This window comes from Monodelphis domestica, chromosome 4 (assembly GCF_027887165.1).
Source record: "Monodelphis domestica isolate mMonDom1 chromosome 4, mMonDom1.pri, whole genome shotgun sequence".
Lineage (NCBI taxonomy): Eukaryota > Metazoa > Chordata > Mammalia > Didelphimorphia > Didelphidae > Monodelphis > Monodelphis domestica.
Genome location: NC_077230.1, coordinates 7636263 through 7659817, shown reverse-complemented (window position 1 = coordinate 7659817; position 23555 = coordinate 7636263). Strand labels below are relative to the sequence as shown.

At 39.8% G+C, this 23555-nt stretch overlaps 1 protein-coding gene across 7 annotated transcripts in view; it reads left to right on the top strand.

Moving 5' to 3' along the window:
* HLCS (holocarboxylase synthetase) overlaps positions 1-23555 on the top strand; it is a 153942-nt gene that overhangs the window by 110736 nt on the left and 19651 nt on the right. For all 7 annotated transcript variants that reach the window (XM_007493157.3, XM_007493158.3, XM_056825994.1 and 4 more), the window contains one exon: positions 21735-21802. In XM_007493157.3, the coding sequence (XP_007493219.2) occupies positions 21735-21802 (68 nt within the window). The remainder of the gene's footprint in view (positions 1-21734; positions 21803-23555) is intronic.

The following is a 23555-nucleotide window of genomic DNA, read 5'->3' as shown; positions in this document are numbered from 1 at the left end:
ATTTTCCATACCTTTCCCCTTCCCGAAGTCTATTCCTCTTCTTACCTTTTTCCATCCAGGACTTAATATAATCAAGATATAACAGAACCATTTCTAGTCTTTGTCTAATTAGATTTCCTCTATGACCCCCTAATGAGGTAACACATTTGAACATAAGCAATTTATGTATGTTTGGTCCCTTAAAGGGTTCTCGTTAATTAAAAAAAAACAACAACTTTTTTTTTATATCATCCTAGTTGTCCCAAGCATCCATTTCCCTTCCACTCCCTGAAAGACATTCTTTGTAGAGAAAGGAAAAAGGTCAAAACACTCAATAAATTGAAAAAGTCCAAAAACATATGCAGTATGCTATACATGACCACAAAAGGATTGGTTGGGGGTACACGCTAGTCTCTTTCTGTTCAAATCTCTGAATTATCAAAAGTTTGTTACACTTACTTTTGACTTTTAATGTGATGTTGTTCCTCCACTTTCTTGGCTCCACTTACTTCAGTTCCATAAAGAGCTTTCCATGCTTCTTTGTATTTATCACACACACAATTTATAGTGTATTTCTTTACATTTATGTGACACAATTTCCCCAATTGAAATGTTTCTATTATGTTTCCAATTCTTAGCTATCCCAAACAGCTCTGCTATTAAATAATTTGGAGTATATCTTATTGGAGTCTGTTTCAAAGGGTATGGACACAAATACATTTAACCACATTATTTCAAATTCCTTTAGAAAAAAGTTGTACCATTTGATAGCTCCACCTACAATGCATAAATGAGTCTTACAGCCCCTCCAATATTGATGATTGCCCTTTTGAGGTCATTTTTGCTCATTTGGAGAATGTGAGTAGAAATCTTGGGGTTATTTTGATTTTTATTTCTCTTGTTATTAGTCATTTAGAACATCTTTCACCTTACAATTCTGTATATGAGAACTGTTTTTACATAATAAGGGTTTATGCATGGCACACACATACATGCACACAGAGGAAACCGAAAAGAAGTAGGGACAAAGGGAAATAGCACTCTATCAAGCAATAGCTGTTTCTGTTCATTATTGTTATTATTCTTATATAGAAATGCAGTTGATTTTTTTTTTGGCCTAAAACTATTCATTATGTCTAAATTATTATCTTTCCCGATTCACTAAGAATTTCCAAGTAAATCATCATTCAGCCAATGGGGAAAGCTTTATCTCTACTTTTGACAACAAAGTGAAAACAACTATAAGCAATTTTTATTACATTAAATAAAATAAATTATATTACATTTTATTACATTAAATTCAAAAGTTATACAAATAAAATGAATGTAGTCAAGATTAAAAAGGAATGCAGAAAATTGGTAAAAATATTCATAATTTCTAGATAAAGGTCTCATCTCATATATTTAGAAAACCAAAATGCTCTTGCCTCCAAGCCTGGCTCTCCATTCACTGAGCTTCCTTGCGGCCACCATTTCTCTTTTTTCCTTTGGAGAGGCTTGGCACTGCAGACTCTAGTTTTTCTATTCTGACTCATTTTTTGCTATACATATACATTCTACCCATACCATTCTCAATTTTATGTTGAACCACAAAATTGAAGAATGATGTCATTTCATGCTCTCACAATTCTTCTGTATCCTCTGTCTCATCAGTTGTTTTCCTTTATTTTATGATATTTATTTATAAGTGCTTGAACTGTTTTCCAGGACCTGGAAGCCATATTTTCTTTTGTCATTAATATATTCTCTGTTGATTCATCTGGTTTTCTTCCAGGTTAAAGTTTGACAGGAAGTTTAAAGGAACAAAGGATTAGAGAATAGTAGATAGGGCAGTGTGAGTTGGTTAATTACTCTAGGGGGTTTTGTTATTCCAGTTCTCTTTTCTGGGTATTTAGTTGTAGTTATCACATTTTCTTTATGTTCTCAAGGGTCTTAATTACATTAAGAACACCCCTCTGGTATTCTTCCCTGTATTTTTTTTTAAGAGGAAGAACACTTAGTTTCTGATTTCTCTGTGAAGTTTTCTTTCGTATTCCCTTTTTAAAAATAGTCACGTTTCCTTTCTTTTGGTCACTGAAGTTTTTGGTGCATAGTAGTTCACTCAGAGGCAATTTGGTAGGTAAATGATTAGATCTTGGATTTAGAAAGAGTGTTCAAAAATGGAAACCCAAACTTACTGTCTAGTAACATCAATGTGGAGATAAGAGGGACCATGCCTATCAAGCTAGGTGTCATTTCCCTGCTTAGTATCCTTTCTTTGTTATGCTTAAGTAAGCCTTATTTGTTAAGCAAATGACTTACAAGTGCCTCCTTGTGATCCAACTTCAGACCTAAACTATATGGGAAGGAGGTTTCTAAGTATAGACATATAAGTAACCAGGCTGTATCTAGTGGGAAAATCACTGGACCTGGGAGATGGAGGTGGAAGGAAGGAACTCTTGTATCTGGGTCCTAGCTTTCTGACCTCTTTGAACCTCAGTTTCCCCAAGTGTAAAATAAGAATAAGAACGGCTATATCAGGGTGCCCTCTGGCTCAATGAACCTTTTCTGTCAGAACTGTCAACAAGACCATATGGGAAATGGACACATAAAGGATTACCCTTATTTCTGCTGTGTACTCAAAACTAGCCTGTTCTTGTGTGCAGAAAGAGCCCTTCATTGAATGCGTAAAACAGACTCATGTCTGTTTTATTTTCTTATTTGCTCCATTAAAAATATAAACTACAAATGGATGTATATGATAGTGTAGTTTGTTTATTGAACTATTTATTAGTCTTCTCTCCATCACGGATTCACCATGTAACCTGTCACATCTCTTTGCATTAGTTTCTGTAGCTTTTTAGAGCTTTAGACACGACTTACTTTTGAAAATGAATATTTTGAAATATTATTGATCCACCAAAGTGTCATTTCGTTTGTAAAATATCTTGATTTTTCCTGTAAAAAGTTATTATACAAATCTCCCAATAGCATTCCTTTTGTCTAGCAGTGACTGGAGAATAGTAAGTAATTTATAAATGTTTGCTGATTGGTCGATTGATTCACACATTTCTGACTCGACTGAAATGATGGTTAATTTGCAAATCATGTTGACAGTCATTCTGGGCCATTTCTGTGACATAATCTCCGAGCTGTGTTGTAGTGAAAACACACTCTAGTAAAATGATTTACCCCTTGAAAATGACAGTTCTAGAGTTATCGAAAGATTTTGTTAATAGACTTTTTGGTTGGAGAGAGAGGGGCTCACTTAATAAAGCAAATATTTAAATCTGATCTCTGTGCCATCTTCTCTTATTTTCGTCCTGCTCGTATTGTTCCCAGCTGCATTATGTATCCCTCCTGCCAAAAATTAAGTCAATGTAAAAGTATACTCTGGTTTTTACTCAGAGGTCACGGATAGTCCCTTTACCCTTGCCAGTCAGCAGTGTTCTTATTATACTTCATTTATATACTTGGGAAGGCTTGGGAGGACCAGCTGGGCCCCCTGTCTTCACTCATCAAGAGTTAATTTCTGAGTGAGGTACTGTTGTCATGTACAAGTACAGAAGATACTCAGGTGGTCCTGCCAAATAAGAAGAGCCCTTAATTAACAACAATGTTCAATCAGGCTGCTTAACCTGCCACAGGGCTGGGGAGGCCATGTTCCTTCCTGCTACCCTGAGAGCAAACAGCCTCAGAAGAGAACTCAAATGTTTCTTTTACTGGAAGGGAGGTCCTTAAAGGCAAAGCAGGCAGTGCATAATCATGGACTAGCGCCTTTTGCTTAGACTGTCTCCATGATTTGACATGAAATCATTCCTTATTTTCATAAGCCTTATGTTTTCTAAATAGGAATATTTGCTCCTTTTCTTCATTATTTGACAAATAGTCTTAAGATCTCATGTTTAATATCATATTTACAAGTTATGTGTCGAGGCAGTAAAGTGGTATTTGTATACTGAAATATAAATCACAAATCTGAATCCTAACCCTACTTTTCCCACTTATGTATGTATAATAATAATTATTATTATGTATGTACTTAACTTGAGTAATTTAACTTCCCCCTCCCTTGGTTTCTTTACCTGTAAGAGGAAATAATTCTTTTTTTGCCCAACCTTGCAATTTTTGTGAAAACACTCAAATTTGCTGTGTGTAAATTGTGCTTGGTCCAAGGAAGCTACATCAAGGGGTGGTAGAGAGAAAGGGGGGTGGAGAGGGGGGAAGAGGGAGAGAGGGAGAAAGGGGAAGGGAGAGAGGGAGAGAGAGAGAGGGAGGGAGGGAGAGAGAGAGAGGGAGGGAGGGAGAGAGAGACTCACAAAGACACTAGAGACTTAAGAAATGGAGAAGTGCCCTTCCTCTTCAAAAACAAAATGAAATCTTAATGCAATGAAGAAATACAGTTTTTAAAAAAGGGATTAAAAAAATGCAGTGAAGAACCTCCAGGAGAGAATGACTAGGTAATGACTGCAAGTAAAACTCATGACAAGATACATGGATTAACCAATTCATCTCTGCTCCATCTTTCTACTCTTTCATCCTTTTGCTCCCTCCCTCACGTGCCACACACACCACCTCAGTCCTGGATTACACCCATTCCTACTCGTGTAAGACCAGAAAGAAAGCACACAACGATGCCACCCGGCTCCTCTACAGATTTATGTTCCATCATTTTAACTGGGCTTCCAATGCAGTAAAATCATCAGTCCTTGTCCTTCTACCCAACTGATTCTCTGTCCCACTTCCATTCGAGGTTAATTCTAACTCCCTTTCTAGGTGAGCCTTTCCCCTTCTCATTGTTACCCACCTTCCTGCCCAACTTCCTCGTTTCAAGGGCTTCCCCACGTTGCCAGTCACCCAAGCTCATAACTGTATTGCCATCTTCCAGTGCTCATGGTCACCTCACTTGTCCAGGAAGTTGCTACATCTTGCCACTTTTACCTCCACAACATCTTCCATCTGTTTCATCCCATCCTGTAGCCCCCGTTCCAGATTGGGCCCATGTCACCTCTTGCCTGGACTATTGAGGTAGCTTCCTAAGTGTTCCCCCTATCTTAAATTTCCTACTTTTCCAATCCTTCCTTCTCAAAGGCACCAAAATCATTTCCCTTAAAAAATAGTTCTGATTCTGTTGTCTCCCTCTTCGAAAAACTCTGTTACCTTTCAGAAAAAATATACGTCCATCTCTTTGGCACTAAAAATTCTTAATCAAGGAGTGAAATCTCTAATATGGAAATTTAGCACGCAGCATGGAAAATACATTAGGTCAGTGCGGAGGCAGAGTTTACACGGCATCCTTTAGGGTACTTTATGCAATAGGGAACACATGCAGGGCGTAGCACAAAATAGCAGGGTTTGGGATTAGAACAGTTGGGACTGTTCTAAACGTCTTTTAAATGCAGTTTTAAGCTATTAAATGGACACCAACTGGAAATAAGTGCACCGCCATCAGATATCCTGGGAACATCATCCTCTTACCCCTAGGGTGAACTCAGTCATTTATACCTTTGGTGTTCTCCGCCCTACTTAGGAACCCTCCATTTCTGGTAGTGCCTCTGAAGATGGCGGATCCTACTTTTAGTAGCTTTTTAATACCTAATTAGCAAGGCTCAGAGGGTGGCGTCTGTTCCTTGGGTGCCTCCGGAGCAGAAAGTATTAAGCAGGAAATGGATAGTCTGCAGATCAAGGCTGTCCTCTGTCAAGGCAGAGAGCCCTTAAAACTTGAGCGGTCTTAGAGAGGACACGAGGCAAACAAGAGAGCAGAGCGAGCCATGACTAGAGATACGGAGAAAATCCACTCGGCTTTCTTCCCTAAGCACGTAATCAGGATATTCCACACCTTACAGCTGTTGGTGTTGTCCAGCCTCCCACAGGACAAGAGGATACAATCCTTGAAAGGTGAACAGGGAGCCTGAGGACTCCCCGGCTCCTGCTCCTCCTCTTTTATTTCCTTCTTTCCTTCTCTCACTGCTGTTTTGTAGACATCCATTGATGGTAAACCAATGTTGAATTCTTCTCCCGAGGCCTCTTCATGTCTGGTTTTTTTGTTTGTTTGTTTATTGATTTATGTATTTGCTTTTATTTTTAGTCCCCAAGTCTCTCCTTCCTCCTGGCTCCTCCCCTACCTCTATTGAGAAGGCAGGAAATGCCATCGCCATTATACCTATGAGGCCGTGCAAGGCATATTTCCCTCTTAACCGTATTGCAGGAGAAAAAAGGCAAGAAAAATAAAGACCCAAAAACTCCCACAACATTATTTTGCACTCAGACATTGGTTCTCTCCTTAGGAAGGTCAATAGCAGCTTCCTCTGGAATAGTCATGGATCATTGAATGGATCACTTGTGAAGTCTTTCACAGTTGATTATCTTTTCAATGTTACCATGACGACATCCATCACTTTCCTGGGTCTGTTCACTTCACTTTGCATTCGTTCAGAAATGATCTGAGGCTTTTTGTACAACATCCTCTTCATCATTTTTTACGCCATACATTTCATTACATTCACATACTGTAACTAGTTTAGCCCAGTTGATGGACATCCCCTCCATTTTCAGTGTATCGCTATAAATATTACTGCACATGTAGGTCCTTTTCCTTTGACCTCTTTGTAGTACAGACTTAGAAGTGAAATTTCAAGATAGTTTTCTATATAGTTTTCAAATTTTTCTCCAGAATGGTTGTTCTAGTTCACAGCTCTATTAATAGTGCATTTAGTGTAGTTATTTTCCACATCCCCTCCAGCCTATGACATTTTCTTTTTCTGTCATTGTAACCATTCTGATGAGTATAACGTTGATACCTCTAAGTTTTGATTTAGGGCATTTTTTATATGACTATTGAAACTTATTCTTCTAAAAACTAACTCATATCCTTTAATTGTTAATTTATTTATTGGAGAATGGTTGTTATTTCCATAAATTTGTCTCAGTTCTCTATATATTTGAGAAATAAGGCCTCTATCAGAGAAATTTGCTATAAAAACGTTTTACCTTCCTGCTTTTCTTATACTTTTGTTTGCAATGGTTTTATTTGTGCACATTTTTTTAAATTTCATGTAATCAAAATTATCCATTTTGTTTCCTGTGAACTTTTCTATCTCTTCCTTGGCCATAAACTCTTCTATCCATTGATCTGATAAATAATTATATGCTCATGCAACGTGTTTGTAATATTGTCTGTTTTGAATTTATCTTGGCATATATAGTGTGACATGCTAGCCTGTCTAGTTTACATCAAACTATTCCCAATTTTCTTAGCTTTTGTCAGAGAGTGAGTTCTTGCCTCAATAGCTGGGATCTTTGGGTTTGTTATTGTACTCCTTTGTTTCTATATATTTTTGTGTACCAAATCTATTTCATTGATCAACCACTCTATTTCTTACCTCATGCCAAATTGTTGTAGCAAAAATTGATAATATGGGATTAATAGGCTCCATCCCTTGTTTGTTTGTTTGTTTGTTTTCCATTGATTCCCCTGATATTCTTGACCTTTTGTTGATCCAGATGAATTTAAAAAATTATTTTATCTAACAGCAGGAAGTTATTATTTGGTATTTAAATAGTTCTTTATTTCATTTAAGTGTTTTATATTTGTCTGGACTCCAAAGATTTTTATACAATTTGCAGTCATTTTTAATGTCTTCCTGCTGGGTTTTGTTGGCACAAATTAGAAATGCCAATTTATATTTCCTTATTTTATAGCCTGTACCTTTAGTAAAAGTTCATTTGTTTTAATGAGATTTTTAGTTGAAACTTCATATTTTCTGCAAAAAGTGATACTTTTGTCTCCTTGTATTTGACATTTAGTTTCTTTTTCTTATCTTATTGCTAAAGCTAAAATTTTGAGTACAATTTTAATAGTTATTATTTTTATATAATATATATATATTAATATATAATATATATAATTTATATATAATAGTTGTTATTTTTTAAAATAATATGTATTATTTATTACATTTGGAATCTTTTTGGAAAGCTTCCCACTTTATTCCTTTTACAGATAATGTTGATAATGTTTGCTCTTGGTTTTAGATACCACTTATTTTAGGGAAAGTTCCATTCATTACTATTCTTTCTAGAGTTTTTAATCAGAATGGGTATTATATTTTGTTGAAAGCTTTTCTGTATCTATTTATTTAATCATTATGATTTTTAAAAATATCAGAATTGTGCTAATAGTGAATCAGCTCAGCATTCCTGGCATGAATCCAAAACAATCATAATATATGGAGTTTGTGAATATATTATTACAATTTCCTTGCTAATAAACTTATTTAAAACTTTAACATCTATTTTCATTGGATAAGTTGGGCTATACTTTATTTTTGTTCTCTATAGTTTGGGTATCAAAACCATATTTGTGTCATTGTCTTTTTCAAATAGTTTTTATAATATTGGAATTAATTATTAAATGTTAAGTGGTAGTTGCTTGTAGATCCATCTGGTCTTGGGTTGTGTCTGGTTCCCCACACCATCCCCCCAACCCACCCATGCTCTTTTATGTCTTCAATTTCTTTTTTTAAAAATGTATTTCTTTAACCGATTTTGGAAAATCATATTGTTTAATTTCCAATTAATTTTTGATTTGCCTCACCATGTACCCTTACTAATTATTATTTTCATTGCATTGTGATCTGAGGTTGCATTTTTGCTCTTTTGCATTTGTTTGCAATGTTTTTATGCCTTAATACATGGTCAATTTTTGTGACTGTACCATGTGCTGCTGAAAAGAAGGTGTATTCCTTTTTGTCCTTATTTATTTTTCTCTACACATCTACTAACTCTAATTTTTCTAAGATTTCATTCACTTCTCTTACCTCTTATTTTTTTGGTTTGATTTATCTAGTTCTGATAAAGGAAGGCTCAGGTCTCCCACTAGTATAGTTTTTCTATCTATTTCATCCTTGAGCTCCACTAGTTTCTCCTTTAGAAATCTGGATGCTATGCCATTTGGTGCATATATGTTGAGTACAGATATTTCCTCATTGTCTATACTACCATTTACCGGGATGTAATTACCTTCCCTATCTCTTTTAACTAGATTTATTTTTACTTTGGCTTTATCAGATATCATGATTGTGACTCCTGCCTTCTTTTTATCAGTTGATGCTCACTGGATTTTGCTCCATCCTCTTACTTTTACCGTATGTGTGTCTACCTTCCTCATCTGTGTTTCTTGTAGACAACATATGGTAGGGTTTTGGATTCTAATCCACTCTGCTATTCGCTTGTGTTTTTTTTTTTAAACCCTTACCTTCCGTCTTAGAGTCAATACTGTGTATTGGCTCCAAGGCAGAAGAGTGGTCAGGGCTAGGCAATGGGGGTCAAGTGACTTGCCCAGGGTCACACAGCTGGGAAGTGTCTGAGGCCAGATTTGAACCTAGGACCTCCCATCTCTAGGCCTGGCTCTCAATCCACTGAGCAACCCAGCTTCCCCCTCACTTTTTTAATAACCTTTTGATGATTCTCTTGAGTTCTGTGCTTGGGATTTTCTGTTCAGCTCTGGTCTTTTCTTTACAAATGCTTGGAATTCTTCTATTTTGTTAAATGATCGTACTTTCTCCTGTAATAATATAGTCAGTTTTGCTGAGTAGTTGATTCTTGGTTGTAGACCTAGTTCCCTTGCTTTCCAGAATATCATATTCCATGCCTTTCGGTCCTTCTGTGTAGATGCAGCCAGATCCTGTGTTATCCTCACTGTGGTTCCATGGTATCTGAATGACTTCTTCTCAGCAGCTTGTAATATATTTTCCTTGGTCTGATATTTCTTGGATTTGGCTATTACATTCCTGGGTGTTGTCAGTTGGTGATTAAGTACAGGAGGTGATCTGTGGATTCTTCCAATCTCCACTTTTCCCTCTTGATCTAGAATTTCGGGGCAGTTTTCTTGGATAATTTCCTATAGTATGATGTCCAGGCCTTTTTCTTTTGTCATGGTCTTCTGGTAGACCACTGATTCTTAAGTTGTCTCTCCTGGAACAATTTTCTAAATCTTCTGTTTTGTGAATGAGATGCTTCATATTTTCCTCAATTTTTTCAATCTTTTGATTTTCTTTTTATAGTGTCCTGCTGCCTTATGAAATCAGTTGATTCTAGTTGTTGTATTCTGGTTTTTAAAGACTGGATTTCATCCCTGGCTTTTTGGTCATCCTTCTCCTTGTGTCTGATTTTCTTTGCAGTTCATCTTTCATGGTTTTTGCCTCATCTTTCATCTCCTTTGTCTCATTTTCAAGTTGGCTAGTTTTGGCTTTCAAGACACTATTTTCTTGTTTTAGTTCAAGTGTCTCTGTTTCCAGATGACTTATCTTAGTTTTTAAGTTCTTTTCCCAGTTGTCTTTAGCCTCTCCTAATTGTGTTTTGAATTGTATTTTGAGTTCTACCAGAGCCTGTATCCAATTTGCTGGGGGGGGGGGGGGGGTGGTTGTTTTTTTGTTTTGTTTTGTTTTGTTTTTTTGGCTTGGTGTTTGTTCCCTCATCCTTCTCTGTTCAGTTTGCTCTTTGTTCATTGCCTGTATAGAAGCTGTTGATTGTAATTCTGGTTTTTAAAGAGTTATTTTCTTCCATTTTGTGGCTTAAAAAAACAACAACACAACAAACCTTTTAATTCTCTTTCAAAAATTTTCTTACATATTTCCAAAATCTCTTATTTCTTTCCCCCGCTTTTCCCCTAACAATTTAATTAAATTTTTAAAAATTATATTTTATTTAGAAATTCTTGTCAGCCTTCCATCATTTTTCTTGGAGGCTTTGCTAGTTGATCTTTTCCAAATTGTTGTTACTTTCTGGATTTGCATTTTGAGCTTACCTATCACTAGAGTAGCTTTTTATGGTTAGATTATTTTATTATTGTCATTTTCCTACCCTACTTCTTGACATTCAACTTCATGTTAGTATTGGGATCTGTTTACCTGAGATGACTGACTTCTGTCTTTTATGTCCTTTTCCCTCTATAGCTCATTCTGAGGACCTGTTGGGTTTTTGCTTCTTCCAACTTGGTGTGATCTAGAGAGATATCTAGCCACTCCCCTCCTGGTTCATTCTCTGGTTCTCACACAAGGAGAGCTCTTTCTTCTTAATGACTATGACTGCTCCTTTCTAGTCTAGAACTATGACCCAGAACTGAGTAGTAGCACATGAGAGTTGCATTATGGCACCTGCTTCTGCTCCCAGTGCTAGTAGAGGAATACCCTGGGATCTCTCTCTGACCAGGTTTTCAGTCCCCTTATCAAATACTGTTGCCCCATAGGCAAGAATAGCTTCTGAGGCCCTATACCACAGTATCTGATGGAGAAAGAGAAAGGCGCAAACCACTCTAGTATCTTTGACAAAAATCCTCAAATGGGGTCACAACGAGTAAGAGATGACTGAAAAAAGACTGAACAACAACATAACATAGGCTGTTTAAAGGGCATAGAGTCTATTTTCTGGATGCCCATTCTTTGATGATATCCAGATAACTAAGTATTTTATGAAAGAAATTTTAGTTTAATTTAGGAGGAAAAGCAAGATATAAGTGAGTACATAGCAAACTCATTTACGTTGTTTATTTGTTTGTCTTCCATATGAAGTTTTTCTAACTGCCCTAGGTAGAAATGATCTCTATACTACAACATAGTATTTTTTCTACATATGACACACACACACAGAGATAGATAGATAGATAGATAGATAGATAGATAGATAGATAGATAGATATAGTTCCTTGAGGGAAAAAATTGAGCATTATACTTCTTTTTTTCCCCTATAGTGATGGTTGTATTCTGCTGTCTTAAATTTATATCTGACCCTCTCTAGAGGTATCCATGGAGTTTTTTTTAGCAAAGATACTATATTGTTTGTCATTTCCTTCCCTAGCTCATTTTATGAATGAGGAACTGAGGCCAACCAGGTTAAGTGACTTGCCTAAAAATCACACAGCTAGTATATATCTAAGACCAGATTTAAATTCAGGTCTTCCTGATTTGGGGCTGAATACTCTATGAGGACTCCTGCACTTAGTGTCAGGCCCCAATAAATGGCAATCAATAAACTGTTGTCAGTTAAATCCCATTCCTAGATTTCCCTTGCTTCTTATCAAGTAGGAGTATTGAGGAAATGTTTCTAATAATGTTTTAAGAGGCAATGTTTTAAGAAAGAGGCAAACGAGAAGAAATTAACTCTTTTTGTGTAGGGGATTTTAATTAGAAAGAGTTTTTAAAAAGTATTTTATTTCATTTCCATCCACTTCAAAATCATTCCTTTCTTTTTTCAAATACTTTTTTATTCATTAAAGCTTTATAGTTTTGATGATATTTACAGGGAAGCTGATTAACTGGAATAAAGAAGTTCTTTAAGTTTGAGTTTTGGAACATTACCAGTTTGTGTGAACCAGAGTTTCAAATTTTACTGGCGCTTTGTTGGCAAAGCACATTTTGGAGTCCTTCCATATTTGAGCATGTTTCCCGACACCTTCCGTGGTATGGTACTGTTTTTAAATTTTAATTTTCCAAAAGACAGAAAGGCAAATGTGTGTGTATACACACAGAGAAGATTAATTGTTTAAAATGATGAAAAATTAACATCTGAAAAGTGCTTTCTTTTTAAATTGGGTGAGAAAAAGAAAATTTTCTTTTAAGAAAACATTAGGAAAAGATGATTCTGAATATAAGTGCTAAGTTCTTATTGAACCAAAGGTGCTTCCAGTTTGGTACCAAGGGATTGAAAATGTGCATGGGAAGGAAACACCAATAGAATTGGAATCTAAACAGTTTCATTTTAATAAGGCAACTATGGTCCCATAATCTATTTTTATCATGAAGCAAACTCATGCTTTAAAGAAAGAGGTCCCTTGTACCACTAACTGAAGAGTTAAGATGGTGCCAAACTCCATTTTGTAAAATGGTCTCTGCATGCAAAGTGATCTCTAGCAGAGTAGAGTGCAAGGGAGGTTGGGGCAGGGCGGGGCAGAGCCCTGAGATTATAAGAGGTGGGGTGATGCTCAGGGCAAATGGTTCTGTGAAAGGAATGATGGTTTTGAGGCCAGCTGGCAAGAGTGGGAAATTCTTCCCACTAATTATCCTGAAAAGGATAAGTAAGGTATTGGAATTGGAAAGACCTGTAATGTACTGAGGGGTAGTATAGAGCTTCTCTTTCCAAAGGAAGAAATATATTACCTTGAAGTTTGCTTTGTCTGCCCAGATGTCTCCAAATGTAAAGAAACAGCAAGAGAGTATATATAAATGTTGTTAGAGAAGATTGTACACAGCCTGAATAAATAATCACATGTATCAAAAAAGACAGATAAGAAAAGTTTGTATTTCACAAGTAGGATTGAGAGATTTAACATAAACTTGGTTAAGTTTTGGCTTTTTGATTCAGGATTAAATCTATAAAAATCCAAGAGACCCAATGAATTCAAGTCAAATCAAGATTCATTTATTAAATTCCTATTATAAAGGCCAGGCACTGGGGATACAAAAAAAAAATGGGCACAGAAAACTGAGCTTTCTTGAGAGGGGAGGCTGTTTTGTTATTGTTTTTATGTCCATTTTTTAAAAAAAACCTGAATCTGAAAGCAAAAACCCAACCAAGTTTATATTAAGCCTGCTATCCTACTTGTGAAATATAAACTTTTCTTATCTGTCTTTTTTGCTATGAAGGGGTGATAATGATGACATCTAGCTTGTGAGTCTGATTGACTGGGAGAATGGTGGTACCCTCAAAAAGAAAGCCAAAAAGAGGGGAGGGTTGAGAAGGGACATGTTCAATTTAAGATGTCTATGGGGCATCCAGTTCCAAAGGTGGTTTGAGATGCAAAACTGGGAAGAAGTTAAGGTTAGATCTAAGAATCATCATTGTGGGAAGTTCTAGCAAATTTTGGCAGTTTTGGAGCATTAGATAGTTTTCCCCCAGATGAGATCTTTGAACTATGGCCAAGTCCTTTCCTAAGATGTTAGGGAATCCTCTGTTAGTAGTCTCATGGGATTGTCTGCTGGTACTTTGAAAAAACAAATAAAATAGACAAAGTATGGGTCAATCTAATTTAAAAAAGGAAAGAAGAAAATCAAATTGACAGCATCCAAGATGAAAAAGGAAACCTCACCTCTAATGAAGAGGAAATTAAGGCAATCATTAAAAACTATGATGCCCAACTATATGACAACAGATATGGCCATCTAGGTGATATGGATGAATATTTACAAAAATATAAACTGCCTAGATGAACAGAGGAAGAAATAGACTACCTAAACTAGCAAAAAGGCTCCAGCAAGCCATCACAAGGGTTATTCACTGCAGGATTCATACCAGGAATGCAAGGATGGTTCAATATTAGGAAAACCATCCACACCATTGACCATATGAACAAGCAAACTGACAAAAATCACAGGATTATCTCAATAGAGGCAGAAAAAGCCTTTGACAAAGTACAACACTCATTCCTATTGAAACCACTAGAAAGCATAGGAATAGAAGGGCCTGGCCTAAAAATATATTTGAAACCATCAGCAAGCATCATCTGTAATGGGGACAAACCAGAAGCCTTCCCAGTAAGATCAGGAGGGAAACAAGGATGCCCATTATCACCTCTGTTATTGAACACTGTACTAGAAACACTGGCAGTAGCAATGAGAGAAGAAAAAGGAATTGAGGGCATTAAAATGGGCAATGAGGAGACCAAGCTGTTGCTCTTTGCAGATGACGTGGTCTACTGAACCCCAGAGAATCACCCCCAAAGCGAGCTGGCTTGTGTGGGTACGGATTTGTGGTCTCCTCCGTTCCAGAATTCCCATCGGTGTTAAAGATGGCCACCCATCCATGCCCGCCCAGCCCTCTGTGACGCGTCCTGGTCATCGTTACGGCTTCCCCCTGGGCTTCCTTCAGCACGCTTCCCTCGGCGGCACGGCCCAGCTGCTAGGGAGATACTGACTCTGCTGGCTGGCACGCACTCCTCTTAGCCCAGTGGCCAGCCTTGTCTTGCTGACATCCTTCGCTCCGGTTCTGTTTCGCAGCACGGCCTGCGGTCTCATGCTCATCGCTGGTTCTGGCCTTCATTTCTGTGGGCTGTTTGGGAGCAGTAAAAGTGCTTCACCAATCAGCGTGGATCAGGCTCCTCCTTTACCACGTGTCCCATTCGCTGCCATTTATCCCATTTATAGTTATTCATAATGTGGGACGATCCCGGCACCATGTCCCGCCGGGAGCATATTGGAATCTGGACCACAAGAAGCAGCCGGGCGACTCGGTGCGAGTCAGGTCTGCCGCCTCAGCTTCCAGCGTGGCCTCAGAGACCAGCGAGCTGGGGCGGGGTTACATCTGTGCACTATTCCCCAGTATCCATGCATTAGTGGTAGCAATCATAGATGGGCAACTTCCTGTAAAAACAATGAAGTTAGGCGCTTCCACTAGGAGAACAGCAGAGACCCTCCCAGGCAGCTTTATACACAGATCTGCTAATATAGACCTTTAATATACGCTTTTTCAAACGTGGCTAAGAGGCTGCCCCCCCTTTTTCTTCTGTTCCCATGGGAAGAAGGTTAGGGGTCCCCTAATTCCTGGAAGAGATCCCCAAACGTACACGTTATAATCTTGACTCCATGGCCCAAGGAGTGTTGCAGTGCTCTGGCCTGAGTAATGTTTCAAACAGTGTTTCCTGAATTTGAGAAATCCTTGGACAGACCTAAACCCTGACTCCACTTAAAAAAAATAAAAGGATGCAAACCTCAGGACAGGAAGGCAGATGGAAGAAGGAGGATACAGAGGATGGGAAAGTAGAGATAGCTTTGTGTTGGGCCCCTATGGAATCTGAGTAAACCCAAGGCAACAATGCCCACTTCTAAGACCCCAGGAGCCTCTCTCCCTCGGTCTCTGTCTGTCTCTGACCCACCCCCACGAGGATACTGGCCACCTGGTCAAGTATTCCCTCCCCCTTAGGGTGCTCCCCCCTTCTGAGGACTGTCTAGACCAAGCAGCGTTCTTCACTGCCCCCCATGCCTCTCAATAAAGCCATGTGAACTCTACCAGCATCAAGTCTCCTGTCTGCTCTTTAGAGTGGTTTTGGGGGTACAAGCGCCCCCCCATTTCACACTGGACGAGTCACCTAACCCCCATTACTTACCCCTTACTGCTCTTTTGCCTTGTAACCAATACATTCTAAGACAGCGAGTAAGGGATTAAAAAAAGAAGGAAATCTGGGCTTTCCCATCCATTTGGCCTTTGCTATGGAGCTAGATGTGCTAGGCTGTCGTGGACCAAAGTGCCTCCACGTTGGATCCATCTGCTGGACCCATCGGTGTACAGGAAGTTCCAGTTTACCCGATGGATGGTCTTGTCAGCTTCCTTTAGAGCAGTCATGTGACATTTTCTTGATTATAACCAATTTAACAAACTTCATCTATTCGTGGTTTGCGAGCCTAGGACGTTTTTCTCATCACAATTCCCTAATCATTGATAAGGGGGTCACCATCTGGGCTACTCTGTCCCATAGCTGCCCCACCCCCACCCCGCCTCCAACGTGGTCCCCAGTATTTGTGCAGTAATGACAGAGAAAGGGAAAGACCCAAAGATCTGGGCTCTTTGTCAGACTTTTCGTCCTACCATTGGCCCACGAGAGTAAAGGGCTGAGGAGCCGCCAGCCTGCGAGCCTGCGAATAATAAATTGTCTGATTTGTTGTTCTTAAATGTGTATGTTCCTTTTCAGGCTCCTTCCAATAGACAGGCCAAGCTTCTTGGAGTAGTGGCTCTGCATGGCTTTGGGGCTTGATCTAATTGATGCATCATCCCCAAACAGGAGTGTCTGTCCTCAGCATCCACAGGGAATTCCCTCCATGACTTGAATTGTGTTCCGTGTCAGTGTTTAATACTCCCAGGGAACCCATGGCTTCCCGAATTCTTTCTTCCTCGTTGTTTATTGTTTGTGGGGTCTTCAGTTGTTTGTTTCTGTTCCATCTTCCAACGAGCCCCCAAGTCGGTGTCTTGTGTGATTGAGTTGGATGTCTGCTTTTGTTTTCTAATCAACTAACAATAAACGCTGTGTGGTCTTATTTTCTGCATCTTTTAGTCCATTTTGAAATGGCAAAATGTTGGCACCGTTGAATGTCTCTTGTAAAAGCCTGCTTGTTTTGTGTGAGTGCCATCTTGGACAAAGTACTTGATTTATGTGTGATCTATTTCTCAGAAAGACTTGGTATGAAGTGGAGAGTAGACATATATGATACTTGCTGATGTCCTCGTAGTCACTTTTGGAAAACTTTTAATAACTCATAAATTTTAAGAACTTTCTTAAAAGTTATTATTAAAACTAGACATTTTAAAAACATTTTTATATATTCTTTCATATTAGCTGTCTCCCAGTGCCCTCATAATTTTATCACCTCTGGAAAAGATCTCTTTTCTGTATATTGGATCCAATCCAGCTGTTGTCCCCATCTTTGCCTTTTTTAGTGCCATTTCTATCCCTTTGTATAATGCATTTTCAGGGACTATATGCTGTTAAGGTCCAAGTTTGGTGGTTCCACCATCCCTGGTAGAAAATTGTTTTTGCAAAGATTTTCTGTTTTTATTCTGTGTGTAGCCTATTTTTTTTTGTCCTTGAATGCCTTTGGGATGATTTTTCTTAGTTAGATATCTTGCCAAACTTTCTTCAAACTAGTTTTACCTTCTACGGCTTCTCTGCTTTATGAGGCAATAATTTAATCCATCCTCCTCCTTCGTTAGATTTTTATAGGCTGGTTTTTATTCAGACTGCTTTTGGCAGAGATCTCTCTTCATTTTTGCAAGTTAGCCAAACATAAACAGTTTCTGGACTCTCTTGGTATCTTTATTATGGCAATTAAACTATATTGTTTTAACTTCTGGACTTTCTGATTCGTATTTGTCAATTCTGTTGTCTATATCCCATTTTTATTATCAATAGCTTATATATTGTTTTTTTCTTATAAATTTTAATCTTAGTTCTGATGAATTGACTGTCCACAGATAACCCAGTCCGTGTAACACGCATGCTAGGAGATGAGAGAGGTGGGAAAGATGGAGTTCACTGTGAATGAACTCAGTTTTTTGGTGGCAGATCTCAGCTGAGTGGGGGGAGGGAAAGCCAAGGGAGGTTTTGGGGGGGCATGAAAAGGATGAAGGGCTACAATGGAGAATGGAGATAGAGTAGCAGCAGCAGAAATTGTATAACTCAAATTGGTAGGGAACCCGATCAGAGCATGATGTGATTTTCTCAACGTTGCACAATCACCTCCTTATTGGATTCTTCCCCTACTCAACCACGACGTGAGCCTTGAGGGCATCACCTTCCAGGACTTTCCAGACTTCCCCAAGGGTTGTTGATTATCCGAAGACCAGCATCCTCTTTGTTCCCATTTAGTATGGGGCTGAAATGAGTCACTGACTATTCCCTAAGAAGGGAAGTTTGCTTTTCCCCAACACAACAAGAATACGTAACAAGGTTACAGTGATGCAGCCAGAGGTAGGGGAGCTCACTGCTCCCCAAAAATGTGTCTGGTCAGTCAGAAGACAGCCAGAAAGCTAAGGGAAGTCCCAGGGAAAAGCCAGCTCTTTTCCCAATTTCCCTTAAGTAATACTTGAATATCTATTAAGAAGCACTACAATATAATCTGATTTTTACTCATCTAAGCACGGCCATCAATTGAGTTTTGCCTCAACAGCAAACTAGCCTTGGGGATCCTTACGGTCGCTTGGTTCCCCCCTTTTGGTCCTTGGGAAGTGCATTTTAGATGAAAAGTTCTGAGTTGTGAAACGGTTGGTCTGGCCCTTCTGCATGCCTCTCTTTGCCACGGGGCCTCATCCCTTTTTACCCCTCAGACGAACGACTGCCTCAAGTTTTCCCATCCCATCCCAGGAATCTCTTCCTCGGGCCCCGAAACAACTTCTCCCTCTCATAGCAACCGCTCTGGACGTGATTGGGTCGCTCACACACAAGTTTGTTCAAGGCCACCCTCACGCTGCTGATCTCGAGTCCGGCCCTCCTCAAGGAGACCGTCTGAGCTTACTGGGTACCGGAGGCGGAAATGTCGCCATCCTTCGCAGCCGCCCCTTTGAAGGGACGTTTCGGTGCTGAAACTCCGGCTCAGAACTCGCTCCGAGAAGACTGTAGAAAGGGAACATTTCTCTCCCAAGGCCTCCTGGACGTGATAGCTACTGTAGGCTTCCGCCCCTACGGCCACAAGGACCCAGAAAGTCGGGGCTAGTGACTGCCACCATTTTTGTCTGTGAGAACACCAGGAACAGAATAAAAATGCGCTCGTGCTTTCTCCTTATTTGTGGGCAGCTTCGCTTTCAAAAAGGGAAAATGGAGCGTTTTCATCAGGGTTCCGTTGTGGCGTGGGAGCTGGCGGTCGGGTCCCTGGAGGCGTCTCGGACACAAATAAATCTGCCTCGGGTGTCCTCAGCCTTGCGAGCCGCTCTGCCGTGTAACGCGCCTCCTCCCCGACGTCCTGCCTGTAGGCAGGGCGCGCTTGTCTCCCATTAATACATTCTCTTAAGCTCGGCCAAACCTGTGGCAGGCAGTTCATCTATGTGTTCCCGCAGTCGGTTCTCTTCGTTCTAAAAGTCTCTTCGGTTTCTCAGGCAACCCTTTTCCTGCTAAGGTCCCTCCCGCCACCACGGCTGACCGTGGGAGCATCTGCCCCCGAGAATTTGGATGGCCGGTTCTCTGTCAGAGTTCTTAGGTATTGGCACGTATGAAAAAGGTGCACTGGGGCGGCGAACATGCAGAGCTGCTGACGTGCCCTTGTGTTGTCCCGTACAAAGAGGGCCTCTCGGGTTTTCTTCCCCTTTCTCGGTGAAAGGCAGGCGCGCCCTCACGGGGACCCGAAGAAGCATTTCTAAAACTGTATTTCATGAGACACGGAAGTAGAGTTGGCAAAGGGGCCGTTGAAAATGCCCGTCCTGTCTAGTGGCCCTGGGGAGACATCCAAGGAGCGTGCTCGTCTCGGGCTCCCTTCTTGGGGCCAGAGTTTTAGTAACCAGATATCTGGGATTCCGGTGCCGTCAGGGGGTGTTCAAGTGAGCGACAAACGTTGATGTTTTTCCACTGTCCCTGGTTATTCGCAAAACTATTCTTGTATGGAGGCTAGAACAAAAACATGAGTTGCTTCAGTAGCATCTTCTCATTAGTACTTATCCTGGCAGTAGGGGGAGCAGTGGTACTTATAATTAGCCTTCTCCTCTATTAGCCATTTCCTTTAAAAAAAAAAACACAAACTAATTTATTTATTTATTTAGAATTTTATTAGTCATTTCTTACTACTTTTTAATTTTCTTTTATTATGAAGTCAAATATCAACAGATATGTATCAATATGCAATAAGAAAAGAGATTTGTTTACAAAACTACATTTCTTTCATGTGCAAATTTTAATGAAGCGTGCAATTAAATTTACCATGTTAGCAACAAAACTGCCATTTGTCTGTTTCACTCTCTAAACTCCCTTCTCCTCTCATGTCCTTAATGATGCTCTTGTAATTTTTTTTGCCTTCCTCTCATTGCCTCTCCCTCCTGCAATCCAAATTGAAGCCCCACCTTATAATTTAAAAGTATATTCAAGCAAAATAAATCAACATGTTGATTGTGTCTATAAATGTATGTCTCTTTCTATACTTTTCATCTGTTGCCTCTCTTCCAAGAGGTAGGAAGCCTACTTCATTATCAGTCTAATGAAGTCCTAATTATGCTCTGAAGTGTTCCAAAGTTTTTTTTCTTTACATTATTGAGTCAACATTTTCATTTTTTTCCCTGGTTTTTCTTACTTTCCTCTGGTCGTTTCTAGAAGGACCCAGAAACACTTACATTTGAACCTTCCCATTAGAAGGTCCCACACTATATTTGTCCTCCAATGGATATAGTCTGATGAATAAGTTAGCTTTTACGGCCACACTGAGAAAAGGTATTTTATATCACAAATGCCTTTATTCATCATTTATTAAAAGCAAATTTTGCCAGAATTCATATCTGTGTTATTATACCTATTCAGTAATTCACTGGAAACTTAAAAGAAAAGGAAAAGTACTATAACATGAACTTAAAATATGCCCAATGTAGCTCAGAGGAAATTCTCACAGCAACATTTCTTTCAGTTAATGTTGACTCATTTGGTGGTATTATAGCACACTTTTCTGCCTATCCCCAAAAGGGAAGTTCGTATTCTTTTAAGTGAAGCCATTTTAAAAGCAGAAACCAAGCCTAAAATAATCCAGGGTTCTCCAGAATTCTCAGAAGGTGTGGATTTATTTACTATAGTTAAAACATAATTAGTTCTCCTGGGAAAGTGTATCTTTTAAACTACTTTATTGCCGCCATATTGATTTTCTAAATAATCAGAAACTTCTGTTATAATATATTCTAGAGTTTGAACAGAAACGCGCTGTAAGTAGAAACAAATGTCAGGAATTGTTGGTTGTTTCTTTTTGGAGATAGGGACAGCAGTTGGAAAGAGAGTATTTGATAGAAATTTTTTTTAAAGAAATACGAAATTCAAAGAAGCTTTCTCGAAGTCAAATTATGGTGTGTGCCCATAAAAGTATGTTATTACGTGTATGCGTTTGCACATATTCTCCATCCTTTGTGGGGAAGTTCTGCTGAGATTTTGTTCATCAGTTTTCAGAACTTTTCTCTAGGAGTTAGATCACTTTTATATTCTCTCCTTTAATTAATCAATTAAGCCTGCAACTTACCATACCACAAAAGCGTTCTTCTTTTCATACAAGTTAGACCAATGAGTTATTGGGTTTTCACAGGCATGCTTGCTGACCGATCTTTCCCACACTTTGCAGGCTGATGTTTAAGATGCCCCCAGACCTGGGTTTGATAGCAATCGCCGTCCAGCAAACACAAGGCAAAGGTCAGTGAGCTCTTGTTATTATGGTGTTCCGTGCTTTCTGAAATCTCAGCCTCCGGTGTCATTGGAGCTGCCTGATATCACAGAGCAGTTACAGCAGTGATCCAAAGGAAAAGCAGGGTCAAAATACTCTTGTTCAATGCAGTTTGTTAAAACTTGATGTTTGTCCTGTTAGCCTCTGCTTGCCAAGTCCTCCAAATTCTTCTTACTAATGTATTCCGGGCTTTGAGGTACCCAAATGGTGGCCATGTTACAGACGGATTTCTTTCTTTCCAAAGTTCACCGTTATAAGTATTAATGGTTAGTGTTGGAAGAGAGAGAGGACCGAAAGAGGCTTTCCGCTCCCTGCCTTCAGTTCCAGTGACCCTTAGCAGAGTGCCCTGCCCATGACAAGCAGCCGTGTGCAAGGGTTCTAGAGTCAGAGTACCTGAATTCAAATCCTGACGGGTTCTTGCTACTTTTTGGACCCCATCTAAATCACGTGAGGTCCCGTAGATTTTCCATATAAAATCGCTACGTTTGCATGCTGCGGTTCCTGAGGTGTCGTCTAGCTCTACATCCAAGCAAGGATGAAGGAATCTTGCCTTTGTCTTCCCCCGTTCTCAGAAAGCTTAGAACAAATAAAGGATTTTATGGAGGGGAAGGTGCTCATTATAACTGTTGGGGAAGGAGGCCGGGCTCCAAGTCAGCAAGAGCAGAGTTCAGACAGGATCTCGCACACTCGACCACTTTGTGACCCGGGCAAGTCACTTAACCTCCATTTGCCTCTGTTTCTGCACCTTTAAAACGGGGATAATAACGTCCTGTCCCTCGGGGTTGTGGGAAGGCCCAAACGGACGAGTCTTCGTGAAGGGCTTGGAGCGGCGACGTAAATGCGTTTTCCTCCCTTTGCTCCCACCTATTTTAGGTGGGGAGGGCAGTCCTAATCTCGTCCGAGACTAAGTTTGAGGGTAGCGCAGAGCAGCTCAGGAGCAGCAAAAGCCCAACCTCTCTGGCTCTCCGTGGTTCTCTGCCACTCTTCAGAGTGCTTCAAAGAAGACGCACGTCCAGACTCAGCCAGAAGAGTCACGGGATTCTGCTGATCGCGGTCTGAAGGGAGCCATGGAATGGGGGAGAGACTGGATCCCCGCCCCGCCTGTGGAGCGGGCCCAGTGGGATTCCTGGGGGAGCAGGGATGGGTAGGGAGGGGGGTGGGGCACCCGGGGCCCTGTTGGACCACGGGGAAGATGATGTGGTGCAGCAGGTCGGCCACCGTCGAAGCCAGTGTTCCAGCCGAGGAAAGACAAGACTGAAGATTTCCCCCAGGACCGAGCAGCTCCAGGAAACCAACAGAAGGAGTTACAGTCCAGGGGTGTTGGGGGGGAAGGGAACCAGAACAAAGAACAGACCCAATAGAGGTCAATGGGATCCAAGGAACTTCAAGAGAAACCTCAAAAAAAAAAATCTAGGGAACGGGACTCAGGCTCTGAAAGGCCCAAAAAGGAATTCAGAAATCAAATCGGACAGGTTGAAGAAAAATGGGGAAAGGAAAACAACAGCTTACAAAGCAAAATAGGTCATCTGGAAACAGAGGTACATAAATTAAAACAAGAAAATCATTTCTTTAAAGCCAGAATTGACCAACTGGAAAATGAGCAAAAAAAGTTAACAGTTGAAAAGAATGATTTGGAAAGAAGAGTGGGCCATTTGGAAAAGGATCAAAATGTCACGGAAGAAATTCAGCCTTTAAAAATTAGAATTTAGAATTGGACAATAG